The 25051-nt window shown below is 33.8% G+C and overlaps 2 protein-coding genes across 3 annotated transcripts; one reads left to right on the top strand and one right to left on the bottom strand.

Moving 5' to 3' along the window:
• Positions 1-306: 306 nt before the first annotated feature.
• On the bottom strand, positions 307-5874 carry Cpsf5 (cleavage and polyadenylation specificity factor subunit 5). The gene is made up of 7 exons (XM_070293781.1): positions 5344-5874; positions 5012-5230; positions 2352-2552; positions 2041-2104; positions 975-1140; positions 775-889; positions 307-696 (listed from the first exon to the last, which is right to left on the bottom strand). The coding sequence occupies exons 2-7, from the start codon at positions 5128-5130 to the stop codon at positions 675-677; spliced, it is 687 nt and encodes a 228-aa protein (XP_070149882.1). The 5' UTR covers positions 5131-5230; positions 5344-5874; the 3' UTR covers positions 307-674.
• LOC138932196 (RNA-binding protein 12) lies at positions 5614-23480 on the top strand. 2 transcript variants are annotated; one of them, XM_070293780.1, is made up of 4 exons: positions 5614-5786; positions 7465-7737; positions 18779-18949; positions 19739-23480. In XM_070293780.1, exons 3-4 carry the CDS (start codon positions 18807-18809, stop codon positions 22236-22238), a joined length of 2643 nt encoding a protein of 880 aa, XP_070149881.1. In that variant the 5' UTR covers positions 5614-5786; positions 7465-7737; positions 18779-18806; the 3' UTR covers positions 22239-23480. The 2 variants fall into 2 exon arrangements, 1 of the variants encoding a protein (XP_070149881.1); XR_011446755.1 differs by lacking the exons at positions 18779-18949; positions 19739-23480 and adding an exon at positions 9697-10376 and having other exon boundaries at positions 5626-5786.
• Positions 23481-25051: the final 1571 nt, after the last annotated feature.

The following is a 25051-nucleotide window of genomic DNA, read 5'->3' as shown; positions in this document are numbered from 1 at the left end:
TTGAAAATTATCATATATTAAATAATTAAATTAAAGTTACCTTTGATGAATCCATTCAATTACCAAAAAAATGAGATGAATTTTTTCGAATTAAAAGGTGTATTTTTTATTATAACAAAAATAAAAATTATTAATACTATATAATATAATTTTTTTTTAGAAACTATTTTCAGATCTTATTTTTGGAAAATATACAATATTATTTACTTCGTAATTTCTTATAACATAATAGTAATTCTCTATAACTATTATAAGAACTGTACGAGAATTATTCTATAATTGCTATTTTGACAATTAGTTACATAGTTACATAGAATTAGGAACAGTTAGAAATTAATTTAATAAAAATGTTTAAAAATTAATGAAAGTTGTATCGGACTATTATACATGTTTATTGTGGCATTCTATCTCGTACATCGCTCATTGTATTATTTAATAAAAAAAATAAAATAAATTTACATTTCTTATACAAAGAGGTTGATGAAATGATAAATGGGTTATATAAATACTACTTAAAACATAGTTTAATTCTCGCAATGCAATGCATATATTATACATACATAAACCACAGATCAAGTATCATCCATCATACATCTCAGACATACATTAATCAAATTTGTAATAGATTTTGTTAAATTGAACAAAATACGCCAAATTTGTCTCTAATTCTAGCTTCACATATAGATGAAATTAAATCTGAAACATAAATATTATTTTATAAAATTATGTCTTTATTTCTTTGTATAATATAAAGCAGATTTTATTTGGACTTACCTGCACAGTGATTGTGGCAAAGATGAAATTATGGGACCGTAACCTTGTGAATTGTCATAAAGTTCAAACAATGGTGCGGCGACTAATTTATAATTCTTTGGTACAGCAAAGAGAGCTAAACATATAAAGAAAATTTAATTAAACGCATTCAGATCAATTTAGATTATAGATCAATAAATTTCTCTAATTTGTTGCTATACCTTTTTCTTGCAGTTGTACCAGAAATAATCTTTTATGCTCCTTTGGTTTTGTGATGTGTGGCGGTACATATGGGTACTGAGGTGGCTCAAAATTTGGACGCCACCAGTTTCCAATTGTATCTTCTATAACCCATTCCTGCTTCACCCCATCCTGCCGTCCAAAAGTCTAGAAATCAATCCCATTTTTCGTCTGATACTGTGCTTTACTGAATTTTGAATAAATTATGAGATAAAATACATTCTTCTTCAGTCAGTCCACTAAGAACATGGTTGCACACATTTTATTACATTTCGAGACATTTATGGCGAGTACACTTAATAATATCGATTCTAACAATCTTCAAGTTTATCGACGACTAATATGTAACAAATTTATTTTGAAATGAAAAGTTGATATCGGTATTTCTCAAAAATACACGTACATTTCTTTTCCCCTATATTTATATATGAATACCTAATTAAACGAAACAATTGTTGCTCATATACTAGTAGTTTTGATCAAGAATATGGGAGAGATTACAAATCTCAAGTTTATTGTCTTACAATTTGACAATTGCGAATAAATCTGTAATAAATTCTTTTACATATTGTGCCGATTTTTTTCTCGCAATCAGATTCTGAATTCTTTGATATATGATCAATTTTCTTATAGCTTATAAATTTTAAGAAGAACATTTGCAGCACTTGTGTATACAGTCTTCTTGTCACTACTTTACATTCTTCTATTTTTGTCTCTTCTTTGTTTCTCTGTGTTAACACATACACAATGAGAATAAGAACAATGTTCTTAGCCAACCAGATACAATAAATAACGAGCGATCTTTTCATGAATTATCAACATTAAAGTGTCCGGGCATGCAGCACGCTAAAAGTACAAAATATTATAAGAATAAAAGAACAAGACCGCATATGGAGCTACAGGCCCGGTTACATAAGTTCTACAAACAGTTGCAAGATTTATACAATAATAATGATATTTATAAAGACATTGTTACAATCTAACGATATAAAAGTGCCACTCCTAGCCAGCCTGTAAGGCAGCGTAAGGCGTCGTGCTAACTGTTACCTCTGTAAGGAGCCGTTTTAGGCCCTCTACCTCATCTTCTCCTGCATTGAGTTCTCCGCCAGGCCTGGAACAACAAGAAAAAACATACATTTTAAATTCACTAAACTATGAATATTTATGCAAATATATATTTTGACAGGGAATAAATAGAAAAATTAAATAAATATAAAAGTATATATATTTTCTTTTTATGTATGTTAAAAAATATTTTAGTTTTACTTTATTTGTTTCAAAATGTATGCTTCCACATTTGTGCAATTTAGTTGTCACGCATTATATAATTTTCTCAATTCAATATTCTCAGAACTTACAATTTGAAGAATGTTGTGCCAAGTTGCAGAAGGAGAACGTGTGGCAATCCATGCTCATGTACCAGTAAGACGCCTTCTACGCTTCTCCGCATGCCAATTTTGTCGAATTCATCTCTCATACGCTGAAATCTCGCTGGTACTGACGGATCTTTCTCGAAGAGTGGCTCTTTTGTTCCAAATGTATAGTTTGTCAAAGGATATCTATGATAAATGAGTTGTATTTTTTTGTTAGGCTCTTGTATGTTTAACTTAATCCATCGGTAATTACCCAGTTTCTTCAAATACAACTTGATGCGGTATTACAATATTTAATTATCAAAACTATATAAGTACAATGTAACAATTTAAATAAGTTTTCTTTCTATTTTCAATATTAATTCTCATATTTTAATGTAAATAATATTTATACTTTTGTAATTGTAAGCAACAGATATAAAATATAGACATTTAAGTTATAAAAAAAGTCACTTGAATTATCAAAAAGAGCCTTTATTATTATCAAATAGAATATTTAATTGATTTAATTAATGCTTGTTTTTTCTAATTTTGATTTCAAATATATTTTCGTTAATAAATATACTTTGCATCTCAGATATGCAAAATTTTGTAATAAGATATTATTCTTTACTCAGAATTTTAATACAAATAAATTTTTGATTTTTACTTTACTTTCTTCTTTACATATTTAATAATAATTTCCGATTCCCTGACTTATGCTACAATTTAAACATAATTATAAAACATAGAGCGAAATACTAATATTTCAATGTATAATATACATGTATAACATTTACATTTCATATGTGAATATAATAGCAGTTTATTTGTCATAAAATTTTCGCTTTATGTTAAATTTTTACATACGCATATATAAAACATTTTTATACATTGATATACTTAAAATTCGGGTTCACTTTTACATTTGGTACAATCAAATTAATTATACAGCAAATATAACTTTTTGTATCATTACAATCACATTTCCACGAGTATTTTTTAAATAATAATCAATAATTGAGATGGATACTAATTGATACTCTGTTATATTCTTAGATTTCTACAGTTTTTTTCACTTTTATTGGTCTTGTAATTATTTTGTGAAAAATTATCTATTTCTATATAATTTATTAATTATTTTTTCAAATTTCTCATATATATATATATATATATGGTACGTTCAACTGAAACGTAAACTAAAGTGGTTATTCCATAAAAGTTTGATTCTATGTATGTGTATGTGTGTATGTGTATTTCAGTTGAACATACCTAATATATAAAATTTATAATATGTTTTTGTTATATGATGATTGTAATGATATATTGCATGTGAGGTTTAAAAAAGATAATAAAATGAAAGTTTTTATGATGATAGAAAGTAACTAAATCAAGGATTAGCTATTAATATTTAATAAAAATGTATGCAAAACTTTCTCTGCATATTACTGAAATATGTTGATATATATATATATATATATTTGTAAATATATATTTCATAACAATTTTTTTCTTTGTTAACATGACTTAAATCATTGCAATTGTAGCATTATAGATGCACATATAATCACTTAACACAAATGATCATTTAGATGATGTGTCATTTATAATGTTACATAGATCTCGTATACAATCGTGTTTAAGTAACTTCTTCTCTCATTACCTTCTTATAACAAATTAGCCAAAATAATCTCAATATATATACATTATACGTACTATCTTAAAATATAAAATAAATCTAGATATATACATATATAGATATAAACTACCTCGCACAAGGTAGTACATACACATATACATATAATACGTATAGATATATCATATTTTACATAAAGTATAGAATGCAAGAGTGAAATAATGGGGAAAGTATATATAGGATTTTCCTAGCATCGTGTGTCACTAATTGTAAATACAAACTTAGAAAAGAGTTTTGTCACAACCTCATTCAATTTATAGTGCACAAGATCTTAAAATATTTTGCGTTTCGACAATCGAAACCAAAACTAGGCACAATAGAAATTTCTTTTATTATCGCACGCATATTAAGAACCAATAATCAATTCATATTATGGATGCAAGAGATAGGACAATAGTTGCACAAGTAGATTTAGTTTACAAACATTGTAAAAAGAGATAAAAGCTTGAGTGTGAATCAAGTATCGATACATTTCAAATAATAGCTTTTGCGAGTAAGATACATGTACTATGAACCACAAAATTTGTGAATTTTAAAGAAATTGTATATATATATATATATATATATATATAATACAATTATTTATATGTAAATCTCGCAAGTCTCTCAACATTCTCTCTCTTTATTAATTCATAATACATTTATACAGTAATAAATAAAATGCATAGACTCGCATAGAAAAAATATTGGACACGAATTGCTCAAAATCTCGGGATCTCGATTTAAAAAAAAAAAAAGAGAGAGAGAGGAAAAAAGAGGAAGAAAACAAATAGCCGCTTCGCGATCATTCATCGCGCAAAATACAACGAAATGGTTTTAAAAGAGAGCATAATTTTTTAATTAACGTTATAAATGGCTTATAATCGCGTTCTATTGACCGGTCCTACAGAGGAAAGAGGCAAGTTTAGACATATCAATTCTAAAAATATAATAGTGTAAGGTACATCGTGTGTATTACGTGGCCACTTACAAATTTACAGTCCTGTTTATGGTGACCGATTGATTCTGCACAACTTTCCCCTCGAACGAGCTGTTGCTCGCTCGCCGTGGCCATCCGCTGCCCTTGACTTGATTCGTCGCCATCGCCATTTTCCTTCTATGCCGCTCCAAAACTCCAAATGATCACCCACAACAATGGACGCGAGTATCGCCGGTACAATAACCAATGAGTTCGTTCCTTTCGGCTGAACTAGAACGTAACAGAATGATATATGCTATATATTTAAATGTACGAGAGAGAGAGAGAGAGAGAGAGAGAGAGAGAGAAATGGAAAAAGTTCAGCTAAAAGGAACAAACCTAACCCTTTTAATTTTCGGATAGTACAACGTTCGTGCGATAACACCGGAGAAACTGACCTAACCTCTTCGTCGATCGACGCAGAACGCGCAGAGATTGTCTATCGATGATAACGCAACCATAGAAACAGCACCGTGGCGCTCGTGACAGTTCGGGCGGGCCCGGCTGATCGCCGAGCGCTCGCGTGACGTCACCGACAGGCGCCGACCGCGCCCGATCGACCGTTCGGTTGCGTTCGTCTATCTCCGCTTACGTCACGGGGCTCGCACGACCAAGCGCACGGCGCGCGGACGGCCATTGCTACGCAACTCTTCTTCCACGATCGTTGGATTTCATCGGAGCGCGGGGGATCGGATCGCAATTCGTCGCGTCCGCAAAATTGTTTTCGTCATTTGTAGCCGGCGGTCCTTCTTCATCAATCCCGCTTCACTTCCGCGTTACCATCTCGGTGAGTCGAATAGAATATCCCGGCTTGTGCGCCGATTATTTCATCCTTGCCCGATAATCTCGCCCGAACCGAGCGTCATCGACAATGGCGGATTATATTGGGTTAACGCGACGCGCAAAACGGACGTTCGAAGTTGTCGCGTGAGTTTTTCGAGGGGGAAAAAAAAAACCTTTTTTTTTCCCCCCCCGCAAGATTTCATTCACGTTGATCGATTAACGAGAAAAGTTCTGTGCGTATATAATCCTCGAAATTTTGCTATATTCATTATAAAACGCTCGACGTTCGCACACGGTGTGACGTATTAAATTTTATTATTGATTTATATTAATTTTCGTAAATAAAGATCGAGCCGATTTCGTCGAAATTTGGTTAAAATCGGAGAAATTTTCCACGTGTTACGCTTGTTTAATCGTTACTTGATTTTATTACGCACTTTTACATTGTTTACACACGCACGCATATACACGTTGAGCGAGAGGTGTAGGAGCATGGAGGAAATTCAATCGTGTAATGTGGAGAAATATTTCAGACATTAATTGCTCCAATTCTTCGTTACGAAGGGTGTGATAAAATTGTATGCAGCGTATTTATAGAGACCACGTGGGGAGAGTCTTAAAAAAATTTCCCGAGCGTTTCCCGAGTTCGATGCAGACGGTATTAAAAAAATTAGCGTGAAAAGTTACGAAAGTATGTGTAAGAATTCAAACGAGATAATAATATCTGAATTTTTATCGATTTCTAATGTCGATGCACTAGGATACGATTTTTAATATCTATGGATCGATAAAAGCTCGAATATAACCTATTTTCAATAGTAAGGAAAATAATTGGAAAAAATTGAAAGAATGAGAGAGAGAAGAAAGATAAAATGTAATACTATTTTAAAGATAGACAAGTATTTATGTCGTGAACAAGTTATCTTTATCTCTCGCTCAAGCACGCAGGGTCTTCATTCAGATTCTGGTCATGTGTTGGCGCTTAATATTAATAAATTTCTGTTTAACTCTCTTTCTGTTCTTAAATATGTATATATATACTATATATATATATATATATATATATATATATATATACACATTTTGTAATTATTATATATGAAATATATAAATAATATTTATTTTTTGGAGTTGTCTGTAATGTTAGTCGTAATACGTACTTGTAGAATATGATAGGGAGAAGGGTTCGCTTATATAATTAATTAAAAATATTTTCCAAAAGAAATATGATTTAATTTCATCGTTTCACAACTATTGCATTTTCTTTCAGTCGCAGGTATTTCGATGTGTACATATAATTACTTAATTACGGAGATAATATTGAAAATTGCAAAATAAGTTATACTTGAAAATAAATGGATATGAGAGAAAACTTTTACAAAATATCAAAGACCATTTAATTTAGATATTGTATGTTAATTTTGAAAATCTGAGACAATTATAATTGTAAAGATTCTTATCAGCTCGTTATTGGATAAAAATCTGCAAGTTTGTCAGAGCATCTATCTGCAACTAAAAGCAAATACTATCATTGTGCGGGAGATGTTTGTGTAAAGTTTATATTCAAACTTATAATTTGGCAGATAATAACTGTCGAGGATAAGAAGTTGAATACGGATGAAATTTGTAATCGGTGGAAAATTATTTAGGTACAGTGAGAGGGAACTTGATGTATGTTGCAGGGTCTTAGACAGTGTGTGTTAAATATCAAGAACAGATTCGGCCTGCTCAAAGGATTTTATACAATGGTGCGCAGCTAACTTTTCTGCTCCCACATTTCATTGTTCTCCATCACTGATGAGTGTCCTCCTTGGTTCACTGCTCGGTCATCTTTGTTCTCAATCGCCTCTTAACTCTCGTCGTACATTTTAGCTGAGAGAGAGAAAGAGAGAGAGAGAGAGAGAGAGAACAGAGTAAAGAAGAAAGAAGTTACCGAAGTGTCTAAGATCTAAAAGGTAATGCTCTATAAATCACGTAATAAAATTAGTTCATAATTTTGGAGGAAAAATTATTGTGATTCTATTATACGGACAAATTTAATTGTCTGTCGTGTTTCTGAGCGCTTTGTGAAGAATCTTTATTTATGTATCTTTATATATATTCATATTTTCTCTATATTATGATTTTTCTATGATATATATTCATAATCTTATATATAACGGTAAGTAGTTTATAAACACGAATTTACAAAAATAAAGAAATTTATAAAAACATTGATGCAAACGAAATGGATTTGCATTATAAAACATCTCTTCATGCGTCCTCCATAAGATATGAACCGCACGGATTTCATCTCTGGTTCTGTTTGATTTATTAAACTTAAATTAAATAGAAAAAAGTTAGGCAGGACAATGTAGCTTTTTCTACTATGAATAAAATCATATGTATAATTTCTCATTAAATTATATAATGTTACTTCCTAAGGGAAATATGAGAAAAGAACCTGTTAAAGGTATCCTTTATTCCAGATTGAGATTAATCTTAAAAAAATGGACTAATATATATATTTGTAATAAGTTTTATTGTGCTAATTTGTATCTTTTTTATGCTTTTATATATGCTATCTTTAATGAATCATATTTATGTAAATAGTAATGAGCTATTCTTACTTGGATATTTGTTATATTTTATATGCATAACAGTTTTAATTTTATTATATTTTAAAGCAATTATTAAATAACTTTTTTAATTGATAAAAAAGAAAGGTAAGTTTTAATTTGATCTGTCATTGCTGTATGCAATGATAATTAATGTATGGTTCCTTTCTTTTTCTCAAAAGAAATTAATTTTATATCAAAATAGCAGATGCCGAGCACTTTGAATTATAAAAACTGTAGAATATTTAAACAGAATCTTAAATTAATATTAAATTAAGCACGATAAAAGTAAATAATATTTTTTCCATCAATTTTCTTCGCTAAGAAAATATCGATTCTACAGTTTCATCAAAAGTTCATCGCTAATTATTTCTTCAATGAAAATCTTGAAATTTGAGATAGAGGCAGAGAGAGGTTTTATTTTAAAATCCGGAAAGGTGTAGCTCCCAAAAAGGTGGGATATATTTAATTTACTCTCACTTGCGGCGAAATGCAGTTTTGCAACATGGTTTTTGGAGCTCGGAATCAAGATCCTTGATGTTAACAAGTGTATATTCTATTGGGACGCAAAGCGCTGAGACTTATTTAACAAACATGCGCGTGAAATAAAAAAATAAGCGAGAAATATTGGAAATATCAAAAATTATAAATATTGCATAATTATTATAATTATGTAATATTGATAATATTATAATATTATTATAAATATTACAAAATCTTGAAATGCGAAAGAGAAAAGAAATCAATTAATAATATCTATATATCTGTGATCCAATAAAAAAAAAAAAGTTTAAACTAAGTAAACTTTCGCGCTAGAAAAAGTTCTTGTAGAAAGTTATCTTAGGCGCATGGTATATGTGTGGAAGCATGCGACAAAATTTTCAATCTACAGCATTTTTCCATATGTTTCTATCCCGATAATATTTTCTGCGATATTTGAAAGAACGAGAGAGAGAGAGGGAGAAATGGAATTATTATTATCAAATTAAAGTGTATAATCACTATTATCATAAATCGATATTATTAATATTTCCAAATGGAAGGATTTTGAAATAGGAATCAGTTTACTCGTAAACAGCGAAATGATATCCTTCTCGTGAAAGACACGTTTCATTGAACCAGAAGATCTTTGTAACGCTTTTATCTCTGTTCAGTCTTATTATAAATCGATTACGATATATGTACATGTATATAATGTACCTGCAATGCGGCGAGGAAGCGCAACAACACATAACTAAAATGTATTGGTGCAGCTACGATTTATCGACTTGCTTCCATCGTTGCGAACGCTTTTTTACTGTGCATAATGCATTTCAGGTGGACGACACATAGACCGATTTTTTTGGTCTCTTTCCCTCACACGCACATCAGGCACAGATACATATCACGGTCGGGAAAAAAAAAGTATCTTTTTTTTTTCTTTTTGATGGCTATTTGCCAATCGAGTGGCATTTATCTTTCACCGTGCAACAATCTCTCCGTAATGGAATTTAATTGCGTGACTAACAAGCAGTATAATTATGATCCTGGCCTGTCGACGAGGGGAGATCCAAAGAAATCTTTATATCTAAATGATTAGGAGTAATCACTGGTGAGGGACGGCGTTGATACTTCAAGTTCAGATTGTTTGGACGGAAAAACGGCGACTGCAATTGTTATATTTCATTGGCCGATACGACGTAGTAGCGCGATGTTTCGCCTACGCTTTACGCGATCCCTTTATGCGGGGTGTTCGAACTTGAACGTGAGTCGCGGCAGCTCGTATCCGTAGACAACTCTTTCTCCCCCCCCCCCACCCCCACCCCGAATCCCTCTATTTTTCTCGCATCTGCAAATTTTCTACATATCGCCTGACAACATCACGAGATGTTAATCGATTTCTAATGCGCTAAATAAATATTCTCTTCTGGGAGAATAATATTTGTCCATATAAAGCACAATTTTAGGCACGCGAATTGTTATAAGGTGCACTTTTTGCAATCTTACGCTTGACATAATCTTGCTAAACGCGAGATTTGGAAAAAAAAAAGATCTTAATTATATTTTATACAATAATATAATAAATCTAATTTACTGCGTTTTTGTAATAATATGCAAGTATATGTAAACGCAAGAAAGCTCATAGTAATCCAGACTTGCGATTATATTATTATTGATGTTAAATTAATTATCACACGATTTATCATATATTTTTTAGCGTTAGATATTGGATTTACGTGTATTGATTGAAATGAATCAATTGTTTCATTCGCACGTATTCTAAATTCCAGCTTTACGCAACTTTACTATATATGTATCATTATATTTAGGTATATTATTTAAACTCTTTGAGGGGAATATATATAAATTATTACATTGAATCATTACGACACCGAACTGTGTTATTTGTCGCATCGACATGAATTTTGAATAAACAATTTTCAAGCTTCTCTCTTTGCCATCTCCGATATCATTCGTTTAAACTTTGCTGGGAGAAACATTTATGACAACATTATCATGCTAATTAGAGAAGGTGTACTTTCTAGCGTTGTAGATAGAAATTTTCCAACATAATGCGACACCGATATAAGGGGAGAAACAACTATTTATCCACACATGGCATCAATGTTGCTGGGATTTCGAATGCATAATATTTGGATTCCAGTTTTGCATCGCACCTCGCTGTCTCCGCTTACATCGTTTAATTAAAGACCTACTTAAGGAGTATCTTACTAGACGATGAAGCATCGTGATCGTGTAATACATTCATCCTCGGTGTGTCGACCGACTCCCGAAGAATTTGCTAAAACACTTGACGACTTGGTTTCTCATTTTCGTCGCAAGCACTCTCAAGTACTTCGAAAATACTCCTCTAAAATTCCTGTGAAGAAGCTGTGCCGCGCTATCAACGATAGGATAATTGCGGAAGAAGCGTTTCAACGTAACCGAATTCGTCGTTTCCGTGAGTGACTCACGAGATCATTTCGAATAAGCGCAACACGATCGTCGAGGTTTTTCTTTCATCGGCTCGATCTCAACGAAAGGATTCAGCAGGACATGGCCAGATGGAAGCCGAAGAGACGAGGAACGCGCGTCGTGCGGTGTCATCGTGCTCCGTCCGACAGAAACAGACACGTGTGTCTGACACTTCGCATTGTCCCATAAAACAGCATAGCAGGCAACCTGCCCATTAGTCGATCGAGAGAGATTGACGACAATATTTTTCCCTTGCGAAATCCGAATTCTATTCCGCAAATATAGGATCTCCGTGTATGCGCACGCGAGGATCAGCCTGTGTGAAAACTTGTCAGAGTGAGTTAATTGACGTTTCCGATTATTTATCATGGTACGATGTTTATCGATCGTTCGTTTTGATATTATCTCTAAAGCGCGTGTGAAACGTATTTATTTATTTTTTTTTTTTTCTTCTTTCTCTCGCAGTTCATCTTTAATCGAATCTTTCGTTTTAGGAGAACAGATATGATAAACGATGTTGTTTCCTAATGACGCAGTCGTGGCTGGTAATTATAGTGTCGCAACGGTGGAACGAGTAATGTGTTAGTCGTAAATAGCATAATAATCAGAGATCGGCCGATCGCTACTTCCATGGCGTGAAAATAACCGGTTACGGAGCGACTACCGTAACTATATATATACACACACCGGAATACGATGATTTCCGAGTAATATGCAACAGAGTGGAACTCGATGAAAAGTTGCAACCAAATGCTTTCCCTGCAAAAGAAAAGTTTACTTCCTTTCTCACTTGGATCAGTTAGTGATCGAACATTGTTTCGATCATGTATAGATACCATTGTTCACGAATGAAAATTATTATTTTTTTTTTCTCTTTTCATTAAACTGGTAATTCAAAACACTTAGAACGAACTGCATTTCGCTGAAAAATAGATATACACCTTGAATAAATGTGTATTCATAAATGCATATTATTTCCTTCTCAGCTAATCTACGACTTGGAATACCTCGTGATCGGACTCTTAGTTCATTCAGAATATTTAGAGTTTACTCGTCATTTAATCATTTACGATACTTGCGAAGTAAAGACTCCGTTGTTCAAAGATTGGTGTGTTAATTTTATTAGAAGAAAAAATTATTTTCTCATTTAATTCAACATTTGAAACGTTTGAAAATCAAATTTTTATTCAGAATGACATACATAAGTCTATTCATGTGTAAAATTAGAGTTTCCTTATTGAATTTATTTTAAAAATTGAATAAGCTTTTATTTAAAAAACAATACTGAATTTCGGCCAAAAATCAAAATTCTTACACTTATAAATCGCGATTTTTTTATTCAACTAAAAAGATTGATATCTATACTTATTTGATATGGAAATTCTCTTAAATCGATTACACATCGATTTTCCTTTCCGGGGCTTCAGTATTTGCACGCATGTCTGAAGAATTTACGATCGATAAAGAAAGATCAAACTAAACAAAATGATACGATTGTTGATGCACGTGGGTGTTTGTATGCCTTGGAGCGCTCCTGTGCCAAATCTTCGGCGCCTTCGGAATTTCCTGTAATAATAAATCCGTCGAGTTCACGTGTAGGTTTTTCAGATGTTTTCTAGACTTTTCAAGTCTATAAACGCTTGGATGTAAAAACTTATGTATATTTAACGCTAGCTCGTTCGCTCTATCATTTATTTGACAGCGAGACTTGAATGAATTTGTTTTTCTGTCCATAATAGATTGTCATTACTCTTTGAACCTTCGAATCTTTATTTATTTATTGAGAAAAAAAATCTAAATCTTTTTAGATTTCAATTTTGAGACATTTGTGTATGCGGAACTGTAGACTACAATGATTGAGCGAATATTTTTGAGATATTACATGTGCTAGAAATCAATACAGCAATTGATTCGATGATTATGTTTTTAGTAATTGATTTGATTGAATTTATATTACTCTTTTCATATATTAAATAATATTATCAGTCTAAATCTTTTTTTTCGGCTACGAAGCATTATATCATAAAATATAAATATTGTATAATTTAAATACGATGATGACACGATGATGATCATTATTCTCATCAATTATTTATTAATTTATTAATTGTATCATAATTTTTATTAATTATTAATCAATTAATTATAAATATAATTATTCATTTATTAATAAATAATTATACAATAAATATAAATTAATTAATAATATTAGTATTATACAATATATTAAACAATATTATTATTTAATATTATATATTCTTCTATAAAATGACATTGATAAAAAATTTTAATTTTTTTTGTTATGGCATAATTTTTTTAACTAATTAATAAATAAAAAAACAATATTAAACATTATTAACATCATCTTATCTGCGATGTATACTCTTATAACCTTGATATCATTATCTTATACATATATCTTGTACGTATGCAAATACATCCACATATAATTTTCTCTCTTAAAGCCTTAAAAACATTTTGCATCAAGTGAATAATTGTACATCAGCAATATGAACGCAGCCTGAGGGACAAACTCGCTTTGCATGTGTGCGTACGAGCATACATACGTGAGTCTGAATGTTCAAGAATTAAAATGTCCATTCTGGTATACGATTATTATACAGAATGTGTCTGATTATAATCGCTTCACCCGTGATATACAGGTAGAGCGGGTTAAACCGAGTAGAAAAGTCCTCTACAGTTTTGTGATTTTCGCAATAATTATTGAGAAATTAATTAAAAAGGATTGGCCAATGCGCGCGAGTAGTCGCGGGGATAGTCGTTTTCGCCCTTTTGCGTTTTTTATGTACTTGGCGTCGCGACGCTACCGCGTCGCTTGATGACCGAAAAAAATTACTAAAGTAACTGACGATTTATCGTAAACATTTATATACAATACATTTATATCACATGTAACATAATATTTATATTATTTATAATATTTAGTTTTTATTGCATTTATTAATCTAGTAATTATACTTTGCAGACGTACTTTGTCTTAACTGTGTTTTCATCGTCACATTGTGACAGCAGGCTATGCGCGACTTCTGCTGCGTTTCTGCCGTCACGTTGTAACGGCAGGCCAGTATCTGATATGGCAGACTTCGCTCGATGTTTATTACATATCCGTTGTCACGATGTAATAGCAAATAATACTCGATTTTTGTTTCATTTTTTCTGTTACATCGGCAGGCAAGCCGTACTACTAGAAATTTAATTATATTTAATTAAGTTTAATGTGGACACAGCAGCAGAGCGGAATTTGCTGCAAGTCATAATTTTTACTGGCATATTTCTAGCATTTTGCTAATTATATTGGGAATTTAAAATATAATTAAATCACGAATAATAATCAAATCAATATCTTTTATGAATGCATTTACGATCTTGACTGTTGTAACATATAGTAGGTGTATTCGCGTGGAATAATGAACTCTTAATTCTCTCTCCGATTAATGCGCACCCCTGCGAAAAAAAAGTGGGGAAGCGTTCTCGGATTTGCGTTTGCGTTCGCACATAACATAATATGTAAAGCGTCGCGGCAATATGTAAAGCGTCGCGGCAACAATTCCAGTCGATTCTTTATCATTGACGAGCAACATTCAAGGGGAGGTCGTGACATTTCCGTTTACCATCCACGATCGACAATCGCAGATTAGGCTTTTTCGTCGTGCATCCGAGGAGATTGTGCCTGTAGTAGTGTCCTGTACTACCACATAGGCACCGCATTATTATCACCGCCGGGTGCTGCATCATAGTCAGCCGTATCTCTATCATTTCCCTGTCAGGTCAGTCTGTAATCCTAAAAAAAACTTACCTTTTTAAAAAAAGGTGAAAAAGAGGCGCCAAGTACACGTATAAGTTAATATTTAATTATATTTATTAATAATATTTAACAATATATTTAATAATATTGAACAATATTACTCAATATTTTATTCCTTCTTTTTTTCTTTTGTCTCTGTCTGTCTGTCTGTCTGTCTGTCTGTCTGTGTCTGCCTGTCTGTCTGTCTATCTGTATGTCTGCCTGCCTGTCTGCCTGTCTGTTTGTCTATCTGTCTATCTGTCTGTCTGTCTGTCTGTCTGTCTGTCTGTCTGTCTGTCTGTTTGTCTGTCTGCTTGCCTGTCTGTCTGTCTGTCTATCTGTCTGTCTGCCTGCCTGCCTGCCTGCCTGTCCGTCTACCTGCCCCCCTAATTATTTTATTAATAAAATACATTTGAGACTTTTTAAATCTGCGTTTTACAATTAATATTATACAGTTAATTTTTTGGAAATTATAATTAATTATTTAAAATTTATTTTTTATGCTGACAAATTAAACAATACTAAATAAACTCAAATTGTAAACCAATTTTACATTTACAATTTATTTATACTAAGCGTTAAATTTATGTTTTTAATAATTCTGACAATAAATTAAACACACGTTTTAAATAATATCAAATACCATTTAAACCGCAATACTTTTCCAAATAAATATATCAAAATAAACTCTTGGCTAATTTAATGATTAGCGTATAATTATCACTAATATAACAATTGCACACAATCATCAAGTCAAACAGTAAAATTTTTCTTGCCTTTTCCCACATATGAGAAAAAAAAAAACAGGGTTGTGATAGATCTGCGCCTTACTCTTACGATAGTTATGACTCACTGATAGCAACTGCATAAGCCAGAGAAAAACAATTCTTTAAATCATCATCATTATAAATAGACACGAAAAAAAAAAAAAAAATATTCTCAATGTTTTTGACGTTACTTTATAGCGTGAACAATTTGTTATAGGAATCAAAAACAATGAAATCTATGTTTTACAGCTTCTGCAATGCGATGCTGAATGTCAGCGTCAGTAATAATTCTGGAATTAAAATAATAATAATCAATTACTTGCGCGACTGAAATTAATCTCCTGAAATTAATAAAGCTGCAAATTAAGCCATGCGATTATAGTTAGTTGCGCAAATGTGAGAATATACAACGTGCAACATCCGAATGATTAATAGTACTGCAATTAACAGCCGGTACTTCATACAAAGTCGATGCAAGCAGCTTAACAAGGAGGTTCGCCGTATCAAATTCAATGTCGTCGTCGATGTGAAAAAAAGACAGCGCGCTATTTGTACAATTCGCCAAGAAAACGGGAAGAGCTTCGTATTTATATCTTTTTAGCTAATTTTTTTTTTTCATATTTTCATTACTTGTATATTAATAATTTTGTTTAAAATAATATATAATATTATGAGTATCGCGGCAAAACGATGCAGTTGCACTATTGTAATATTTAATAAAAAAAAATATATATATATATTATAAATAAAATCTTTTTATATGCAGAAAATAATTTATTAAAATAATATATTAAAAATAAAATACAAAATAGATAATATGTATAAAACTATGAAAAATTCTATGCTCTCTCTGACCGAAATTATTACAGTATAAAATGATTGGAATATATTTTGCATTACTAATTTCTTATCCTTCTAAATCTGCAAAGTTATTTCTCACATTGAATAAATGCAAGTAATACAGATGTTTCATATCTCATAGACTAGTTAAAATAATAATAACTTTTGTCTCGCAGGTCTCTCTTTTTGTCAAATTCAAAATAAAAATTGATGAGCGTTTTTTTTCTTAAAAATATCGTTTATCTCGCGAAGTAAAATATTTAGATATTAAGTAATGTATTTAAGACAAAGAATTTCTTTTCATTGAAATTCTGAAATTGTTTTATCGTCGAAACATAACGAGCACTTAAACGTCCATTTCACCGATACGATTAAACATGTAAAGCGCCATGTCTTTCGTGGAAACATGACTCGAACAATTTTTATGCTAATAAATCTCCGATTACTCGTTTCTATTCACGTGCCTATCCTTGCGTGGCATTCAGCAACGGTTCAGCACACACCGTTAAATGCAAATGAAATAATAAAAAGATTGTAATAAAATATAATAATATCTCACCGCTTATGTATTCACGAAAGAAATGAATGAAGCAACTTGGATTGTTTCAAATACCAGGAGAGTCGTGTTGGCGTAAGTGTGTTACTTGATTAAGGAGACGCTTCGTTATCTACTATCTTGTTCGTACAATCTTATCCGTTTTCATCAGCATTATAGAGAGAAAGTTTACTTGCCTATGCAAAGCATTGCGCAAGACGTGGCAGGAATATGCTGCGCGTGAATACGAGAAATGCCTGCTCATAAACTTGATCGAAAATCAGAGATTATTTTTATTCGACCAGTTAGAGGGTTGTCGCGAAGATTAAGACACGCTACGAAAACAAAAAAAATAAGACGAGGAAGAAGATGAATACCTAATTTTTTTTTTTTTTTTTATGTAATTACAATTACTTATATATAATCCTATATAAAAAAGAATCGATTGGCTATGAAATAAAAAGCGAAAAAATACGAATTGTATGGAGGGAAACGTAAACCGTGAATATGTATTGACTGAATATTAGAACATTCAATTATCTATTTTGTTTGTTCACAGCATGACTTTCTAAAATAATAATATCACTGCGATACTTCTTATTGTGGCATACAAGCAAATTCAAATAGGTCGCTCCTAATATGCATAATTATTTACTTTTACAATTAAATTAAAATGAGCCTACTATCTTTGCTCATCTCAATTTGTTAGGATTATTTTTACGGAAAAGAAAAAAAGTCTTTTTTTATATCATTTTTAGATAAAAAGATGTTTATATTCCAAAGTATTTCTTAGTCTTAGATGCAAAAGTAATAATAATCAAAAACATGCAAAAATTAAAATAAATCGAAAACAGGTAAAGGGAAGAAGATGCTTAGAGAGATCAAGCTCAATCCGTCACGATAAAGCAAGACCAAGATAGAAAAAATAGAACAGCAAGTGAGAAGAAATGATAAAAAATAAAGCAGCATTTTATACTACACACTCTTGTATATATTAATATAATAAATACATATAATATGTAGAAATATATTAATATCGATATAAGTTCTCATGCAGCGAAAAATCATAAGAGAAATGATATTATATTAATATAATAAATACATAATATATAAATAATAAACTTATGTGATATATATATATATATATATATATATATATGTATATGTAAAATATTAAAATTTCTAACTCTTAAGTACAGTATAGAATTTAATATATTAATAAAAAGATAAAATAAGATAATATATTAATAAAAAGATTTAATATATTATAAATAATGACGTGCGCTATATTAAAAAAGATATATAAAAAAGAATTTATAATGAAGGATATATCCATTTGAAAAAGGCATTTATATTCTCAGTTCTCCTATGATTGCGTATACATCTTGATGATATTTGTCAATTATTCTAGTAAATAATTCGCGAATGATTTTTCTCTCATTGCGGCTCAATTATCTTCGTCGTTTATAATTTCGTTGCCTCATGGCTCGGTTGCAGATAAGGGATCGAACGAGCACTGTCGAAAATGAGCGTCATAATCAGACTGCAAAATCTGGCGTGGTCCGCCAACGCATTGGACATACGCCAATTTTTCAGAGGTCTCAGCATCCCGGAGGGAGGGGTCCATATTGTCGGCGGCGAATTGGGAGATGCGTTCATCGCATTCAGGTAAGTGCCGTCTTACACAAGTCCGGTTGCTTTGAAAAGAGAGATCTGGAGCGAAGCAATGGATATGTTTACATCTCATTTCCTACGTTGTTCGCCCAACACTGCGGCTTAAAGATTTTATATCATTATTGGATTACTCTCTTCTCGCGATTTGTGTATAAAATCATAAATCCGCGGTTATAAACAAGTTCCTGTCCTTGAATAAAATAGAATTAATTTTAACAAATTAAAAATTTAATAGATTATCTTTCCTCCGTCATTTACAGTCGTTCGTAGTTAAAACTCGTTTACTTGCAACGATCATGATAACAATTTAATAGATTCTAAATAAAAAAAAAAAAAAGAATAGTAAAAGATCTTCGCTACTTAACTTGTGATTAATTTTACTTCAGCGATAAATTACCCGTGGATTATTTAAGAGACTATTATGTAGATTGTAGATAGTTGTAACAAGTTGCTGATACGAATGCATAAAATAGAAAAGTAATTTCTGATTATTTTATTGAATCTTGTTATTATTCACAGTAATAGTGTAATAATTATCTTTCATATATTCGTAAATGTAACATTATCTTACGCAAGGACAGGATCAATATTCGTCAGATGAAACTTATTAGCATGGCAAGTTGTCACTTACGGATAAAACTATAAATTATAAAGCGTTAAGAAGAAATACTGATGGCATTTGCAATGTTTTAAAATAGAATGTACGAAGCTTAGTTGCCTAACGAATTTACGAGAAAACGGATTGCGATGTCAGAAATCTCACGAAAAGCTTCACTATTGCAGTACCGACGAAGACGCCCGCCAGGCGATGATGCACGATGGCGGTAAGATCAAGGAGATGAAGATCAAGCTGCTGTTGAGCTCGCGCGCTGAAATGCAAAAAGTGATCGAGGCCGCTCGACAGCAGACCTTGAGTTTGCAATGCATCATGCAAACGGCGCCTGTAGCGGTGCCTCCGGCCGTAGTTCCTGGTAAGCAGCAGCCCGGTTCGCCAACGGATAGGAGGGATAAGGATAACGACAGCGAGATCAGCAAGGATCGGAAGGACAGGCGTGACCGTTCGAGATCGCGGGATCGCTCGCGATCACGCGATCGCGACCGCGATCGAGATCGTCGTGATCGGGATCGCGGCAGAGATCGACGACGCCGTGATCGTAGCAGGTCGCGCGATCGAGAACGCGACAGGCGAGATCGGCGACGTCGCCGGGATCGATCCAGGTCGCGCGATCGTACGAGGTCGCGCGACCGCGACTCGAAGAGGGGCACCGCGAACGATCGTCGCAAGGACACCGAGGATGATAACAACGACGTCGTGTGCGTCGGCCAGTTTCACAAGGATAAAGCGTCGGCGGCTGCGTCGAAAAAACCGCTCGAGAACGGCATATGGGAGGTTCCGCCCCAAACGCAAATGCAGGCTGCCCTGTTGGCACCCGGTATTTTAGGTGCCGGCGTCGCCGCTCTGTCCCAAGATTCGGAGACTCAGCGTTCGGCTATTGCCGGCTTCGGCACATCCGTGATAGGGCCGTCGCCGATGCTACAGACGGGACAATTCTCTATAAACGGTCTCAACGGTGTCGGTAATCTTATGCAACCGCACGTGCAGGCGCTCGGCCACACAGTGGGCATAACTCCGTTGACGCAGAATCTAGGCACCGCGACTCTACCGAGTCTGACTAGTCTGGGAACTCGTTCCAAGGAACCCTGGAGTCAGAACGAGCAAAACAGATTGGACCAGACCGGACGATTCTCCGGCAGATCGAATCAATTCAATAATCAGGAATATGGCACGAGTAGCAGCTATCGTGGCACCAGACCGAATAATGCTTTCCTGAGTAAAATGCAAGAACTCGAGGGTCGGCGCAATCCGCATGCGTTCCAGGCTGGCGCTTCCAATTTTGGAAACTACGAGAACGATCGTCAAACGTCCGGCAGGAAGTCCGGCAGCTCGAGATTCTCCGACAACAAGAGCAGCGGTAGCAGCGGCGGTCATTGCGTGGAGGTACGCAATATGCCATTGACCACGACGTATGCGGATCTACGTCACGCGTTTCAGGGTATCTACATCAGAAAGGACGGCATGAAGATAATCAATGATAATCACGGTAATCGTGTAGGTATCGCGTATATCAAGTTTGGTAAGGCCGAGGGTAAGGAACAAGCCCTAAGTCAAACGAGATATGTACGAAATTCCGAAGTGGAAGTACTTCATTTGGACGAAAGTATCTTTGACAAGGCAATAAACTCTTATTCGCCTGACAAGGAGGACGATGGCGATGTGAGAAATTCCATGTGTATTCTCTTGACTGAACTACCGTCCTTCACCAAAGAAATGGACATAGCTAAGCTGTTCCATGACTGGAAGATCAATGATCTCTTCATCACCAATATCAAGGAGTCCGGCACCATCCAGTACATGGCTTATGTACAATTCGCGCGACTCGAGGATGCCAAATCGTCGTTGAACACGACACTGAAGATCGGCAACAAGCAGGTGACCGCGAACGCGATAAGCGAGGAGAAGTTCGCGCAGGCGAAGCGCGAGCACGAGCAAGTGAGCATGAATCAGACGGATTGTATTCTCATGCGCGGTTTGCCGTTCCAGACAATCGACCGCGACATCTTCGACTTTTTCTCAGACATCGGCATCGTGCCGCTCTGCATCCATATGATGCTCAATCAGCAGGGCAAACCAGCCGGCGAGTGTTTCTGCGAATTCGACTCGGTCGAGAAGGCGGAACGCGCTATCGCTAAGAACGGTCTGCCGCTCGGCAAGAACGTACCTACTATCGAGCTAGTACCACGCGCCAAGATGCTCGAGACCCTCGGCATGATGGAGGCGCAGCAGCAGACGCAACAGCAACACTTCCCGCCGATCGAGCAGCATCAGAGACCACCGCGCTTCTCCGCCGGTCCATTGGGCCATATGCCGCGATTCAGCAATACCGGTTTCGGACCCCGCTGCCCGCCCGGGTTGATGGGCATGCCGCGGCACATGTTGGGTCGTCACCCGCCTTCTATGGATTATGTCGAAGGATTCGGTAAACCTGGCTGTGTACTATCGTTGGAAAACGTACCGTTCAAAGCGGATATCAACGAGATTATCGAATTCTTCGGTGACTTCGACGTTAAACGGGAAAACGTAATTCGCCGTTACAACGAGAGGGGCATGCCGACCGGGGACGCGCGAGTGGCATTCTCGTCGCCTAGCGAAGCGCAACGAGCGCTCAAAGAACTCAAGCATTGCAAGATGCGAGAGCGTACCATATACATGAAACTGGCGTGAGTTCCGCCGTTCCGTCGTGGGCAGACAGACATTGATACGTGAAGGAGCATTGCCAGTGACATGTCTCAAGTGGGAACAAATGCGTTCGGAATACAAGGACGAATGTAATATTTAATATCATAAGATGTATCTTTGGTGAATTACTCTAAGAGACGATTTTATACGAGAATCCTTAAGCGCCACAGGGATAAAAGAACGCTTTGACAGAAGAGAATGTCTTCTTAGTGTAAAAAAACTGTACTTCCCTATTAGGAGATTCCTTAGCGCGCCGATAAACTTTATCCAAGTGTACATAAAACGCATAGGTTTAAGATTGATTAATTTTCTTCGTTCAATCATACTGATTGCGAAATGACCACGCCCAAACTATATTTGTCCTATCGTTATTGAAGATATTCAATCTGTTATTTTCCGCGCATCGAGAACTGAGATGAAGTTACAGGCGCGTTCATAGTATTAGATGATGATTGGAAAAACGCACCCACCGCTAGTAGTGATTCCTTGAATGACATTAAAGAGGAGCGTAGACTAATCATAGAATTTTATCAGAAGGATATAAACGAGCTTTTTGTAAAATCAGTCTTTTGAGAGCTTAGCTTTTTCATAAAACGCCGAATATCTTTGTAAACCGGCTTTTTACCCAAGCTTAGGCTTTTTGTAAAAAGATTGAATTTACAAAAAAATCTGCGATATATACATAAATATAAAAAAATTTATTTTTTTTCTTCTCATTGTTATTATTTCGAATACCATTGCAATGCCAAATAACGTCTTAGTTATGGGAACGGCGAAAGCAGAGTACAAAGTTAGTGGTTTGACCGGTTGCGCGTTTGCTTTATGTTTCATGTAAAAACATTTGGACGAACGCGGGTCAAGTGACAGAGATAGGCGACATGGTAGTGACCCGTGCAACATGTTTCCTACAGGAATGAGTATATATGTACGTTACATACATTACATATCTTATGTAATATACGTAATATACATATTTATACTTTACACGATATATAAAATATATGTATATTACATATATTAAATGTACATAGACAGATATTACGCATCCGTCGTAATCTTGCGCATAAGCACGTCCATCGTACGCGTGCGGACTCGTGTAAAATAATTTAAGAGAATGAATGATATACGAATAAATTTATAGATGCGTACGATCCGCAGGCATTGTCATAAGTTTATGTTACACGATAATGAAAACACACATTAAAGACTTCAATAAATTTTTATCTAAACTTCTGACTATGCCTTCATTTCACCAGAATCTAACATAAGCATAGTATCGAGGTGCGATGCACAGATAAGATTTTAAAATTCATTAAATATATTTCATTCAAATTTATATTTTTCCAAGCAATTATATTATAATTTTGCAGAAAATTTGCAAGCCTTCAAATCTGGAATATATATATATATATATATAAATTTCGAAGGTCGAGGCAAATTATTTCTTTTTCCCTGTCGATTTAAATTCCATCATACTAATAGAATATATCCTTAATATTCAATCGGCTGCAACATGACAACTGGCAAATTTCCTGGTTGCCAGGAAACGTGCCGTTCTACGGGACGGTTCCATGACGAAAGAGCGCTGCATTAAATCGGCGCTGCCTAAATATTGAGTCACGAGCTATTTCTGTAGCCGCGCCTCGGCCATATGTCCGTGACACATCGAATAGCAGTAGGACATTTCAACTTGTGACGAACGAGACCCTTTTCCTTTCCACATATATTAAATTAAATTAATTATAAAAATAATAAATGTGCAACACAATTAAATTCAGAGTAAATTACACATACTCTCGTATATGTAACATATACGAGATATTTTGTTTAAAATGTCGGAAAATTTTTCGTGATATGAGAGGGAGAGAAATATTCTAAGAGAAAAACTTAGCTTGTATTCTTTCTAAGATATATAGAAAAATGTAGATTCAAAAATTCAATTTATTGAGTGAGAGAAAAATATGCAATATAATTTAAAATCATAAATGTGATTTTTGAATAAATAGAAATATGTTCAATCAAATTGGAAGACCATATACATATATATATATATATATATATATATACTTTTTTTTTCTGTATAATTCCGTCATACTATATACTGATAAGTCTTGAATTTAAAACTTATTTTTTTACAATAATTAAATATTTTAAAATCGAGATAATTTTTTTAAATTTACTTTTTTTCTGTTTTTCAACTACACACACACATATATATATATATATATATATATATATATATATATATATATATATTTAATTATATTATAGTTACAAGTATTAATTTAGCATGAAAAGATATTATCGATCTTGTTTTTGACAGTTTGCTTCAGTAAACTATAACATGTTAATGTAACGAATGATTCGCTCGATTCAGTGATTTCCAATGATTTCCATCATAATGCGCATCGCATACAGGAAGATTGCGATTAGCCTTGTTCGATTTACTGCCGATACCGGAAGTTGGAATTTACCTATAAATACATATAAATATATCCGAAACGCTTTTGACACCGATAAAAAGCTAAACGAGAGAAAGAAAACAATATTCGACATTTTGATCTTATAGATTCTTTCATTAAAAAAAATAAAAACAGTTAAGACACACGCTCATTTCACATTTATATAAATTTTTAAAGCGCAATAAGAGCTATAAATATATAATTAAGAAACGCAGTCGCGTCTATCGGCTTAGAATCTAATTTGCGTATCTATATCCGATACAAACGCACATTTGTTACGTAACAATAATTGCTTCCTACACATGATCGGGTGCTGACAAAACGAAAGATCTCCCG

The sequence above is a fragment of the Polyergus mexicanus genome, unplaced genomic scaffold, assembly GCF_030449975.1.
Source record: "Polyergus mexicanus isolate NDT 795.1 unplaced genomic scaffold, iyPolMexi1.0 SCAF_4, whole genome shotgun sequence".
Lineage (NCBI taxonomy): Eukaryota > Metazoa > Arthropoda > Insecta > Hymenoptera > Formicidae > Polyergus > Polyergus mexicanus.
Note: the sequence above shows the minus strand (reverse complement) of the source record. Positions and strands in the feature narration are given on the sequence as shown.

Excerpts from the sequence above, each read along its gene's own strand:
- LOC138932196 (XM_070293780.1), top strand. The coding sequence starts at position 18,807 with ATGAGCGTCATAATCAGACTGCAAAATCTGGCGTGGTCCGCCAACGCA. Across the intron at positions 18,950-19,738 it reads GATGCGTTCATCGCATTCAG|TACCGACGAAGACGCCCGCC; the intron begins GTAAGTGCCGTC and ends TCACTATTGCAG.
- Cpsf5 (XM_070293781.1), bottom strand. The coding sequence starts at position 5,130 with ATGGCGATGGCGACGAATCAAGTCAAGGGCAGCGGATGGCCACGGCGA. Across the intron at positions 2,105-2,351 it reads GGCACAACATTCTTCAAATT|GCCTGGCGGAGAACTCAATG; the intron begins GTAAGTTCTGAG and ends TTGTTGTTCCAG. Across the intron at positions 697-774 it reads TTGCCACAATCACTGTGCAG|ATTTAATTTCATCTATATGT; the intron begins GTAAGTCCAAAT and ends TTTATGTTTCAG.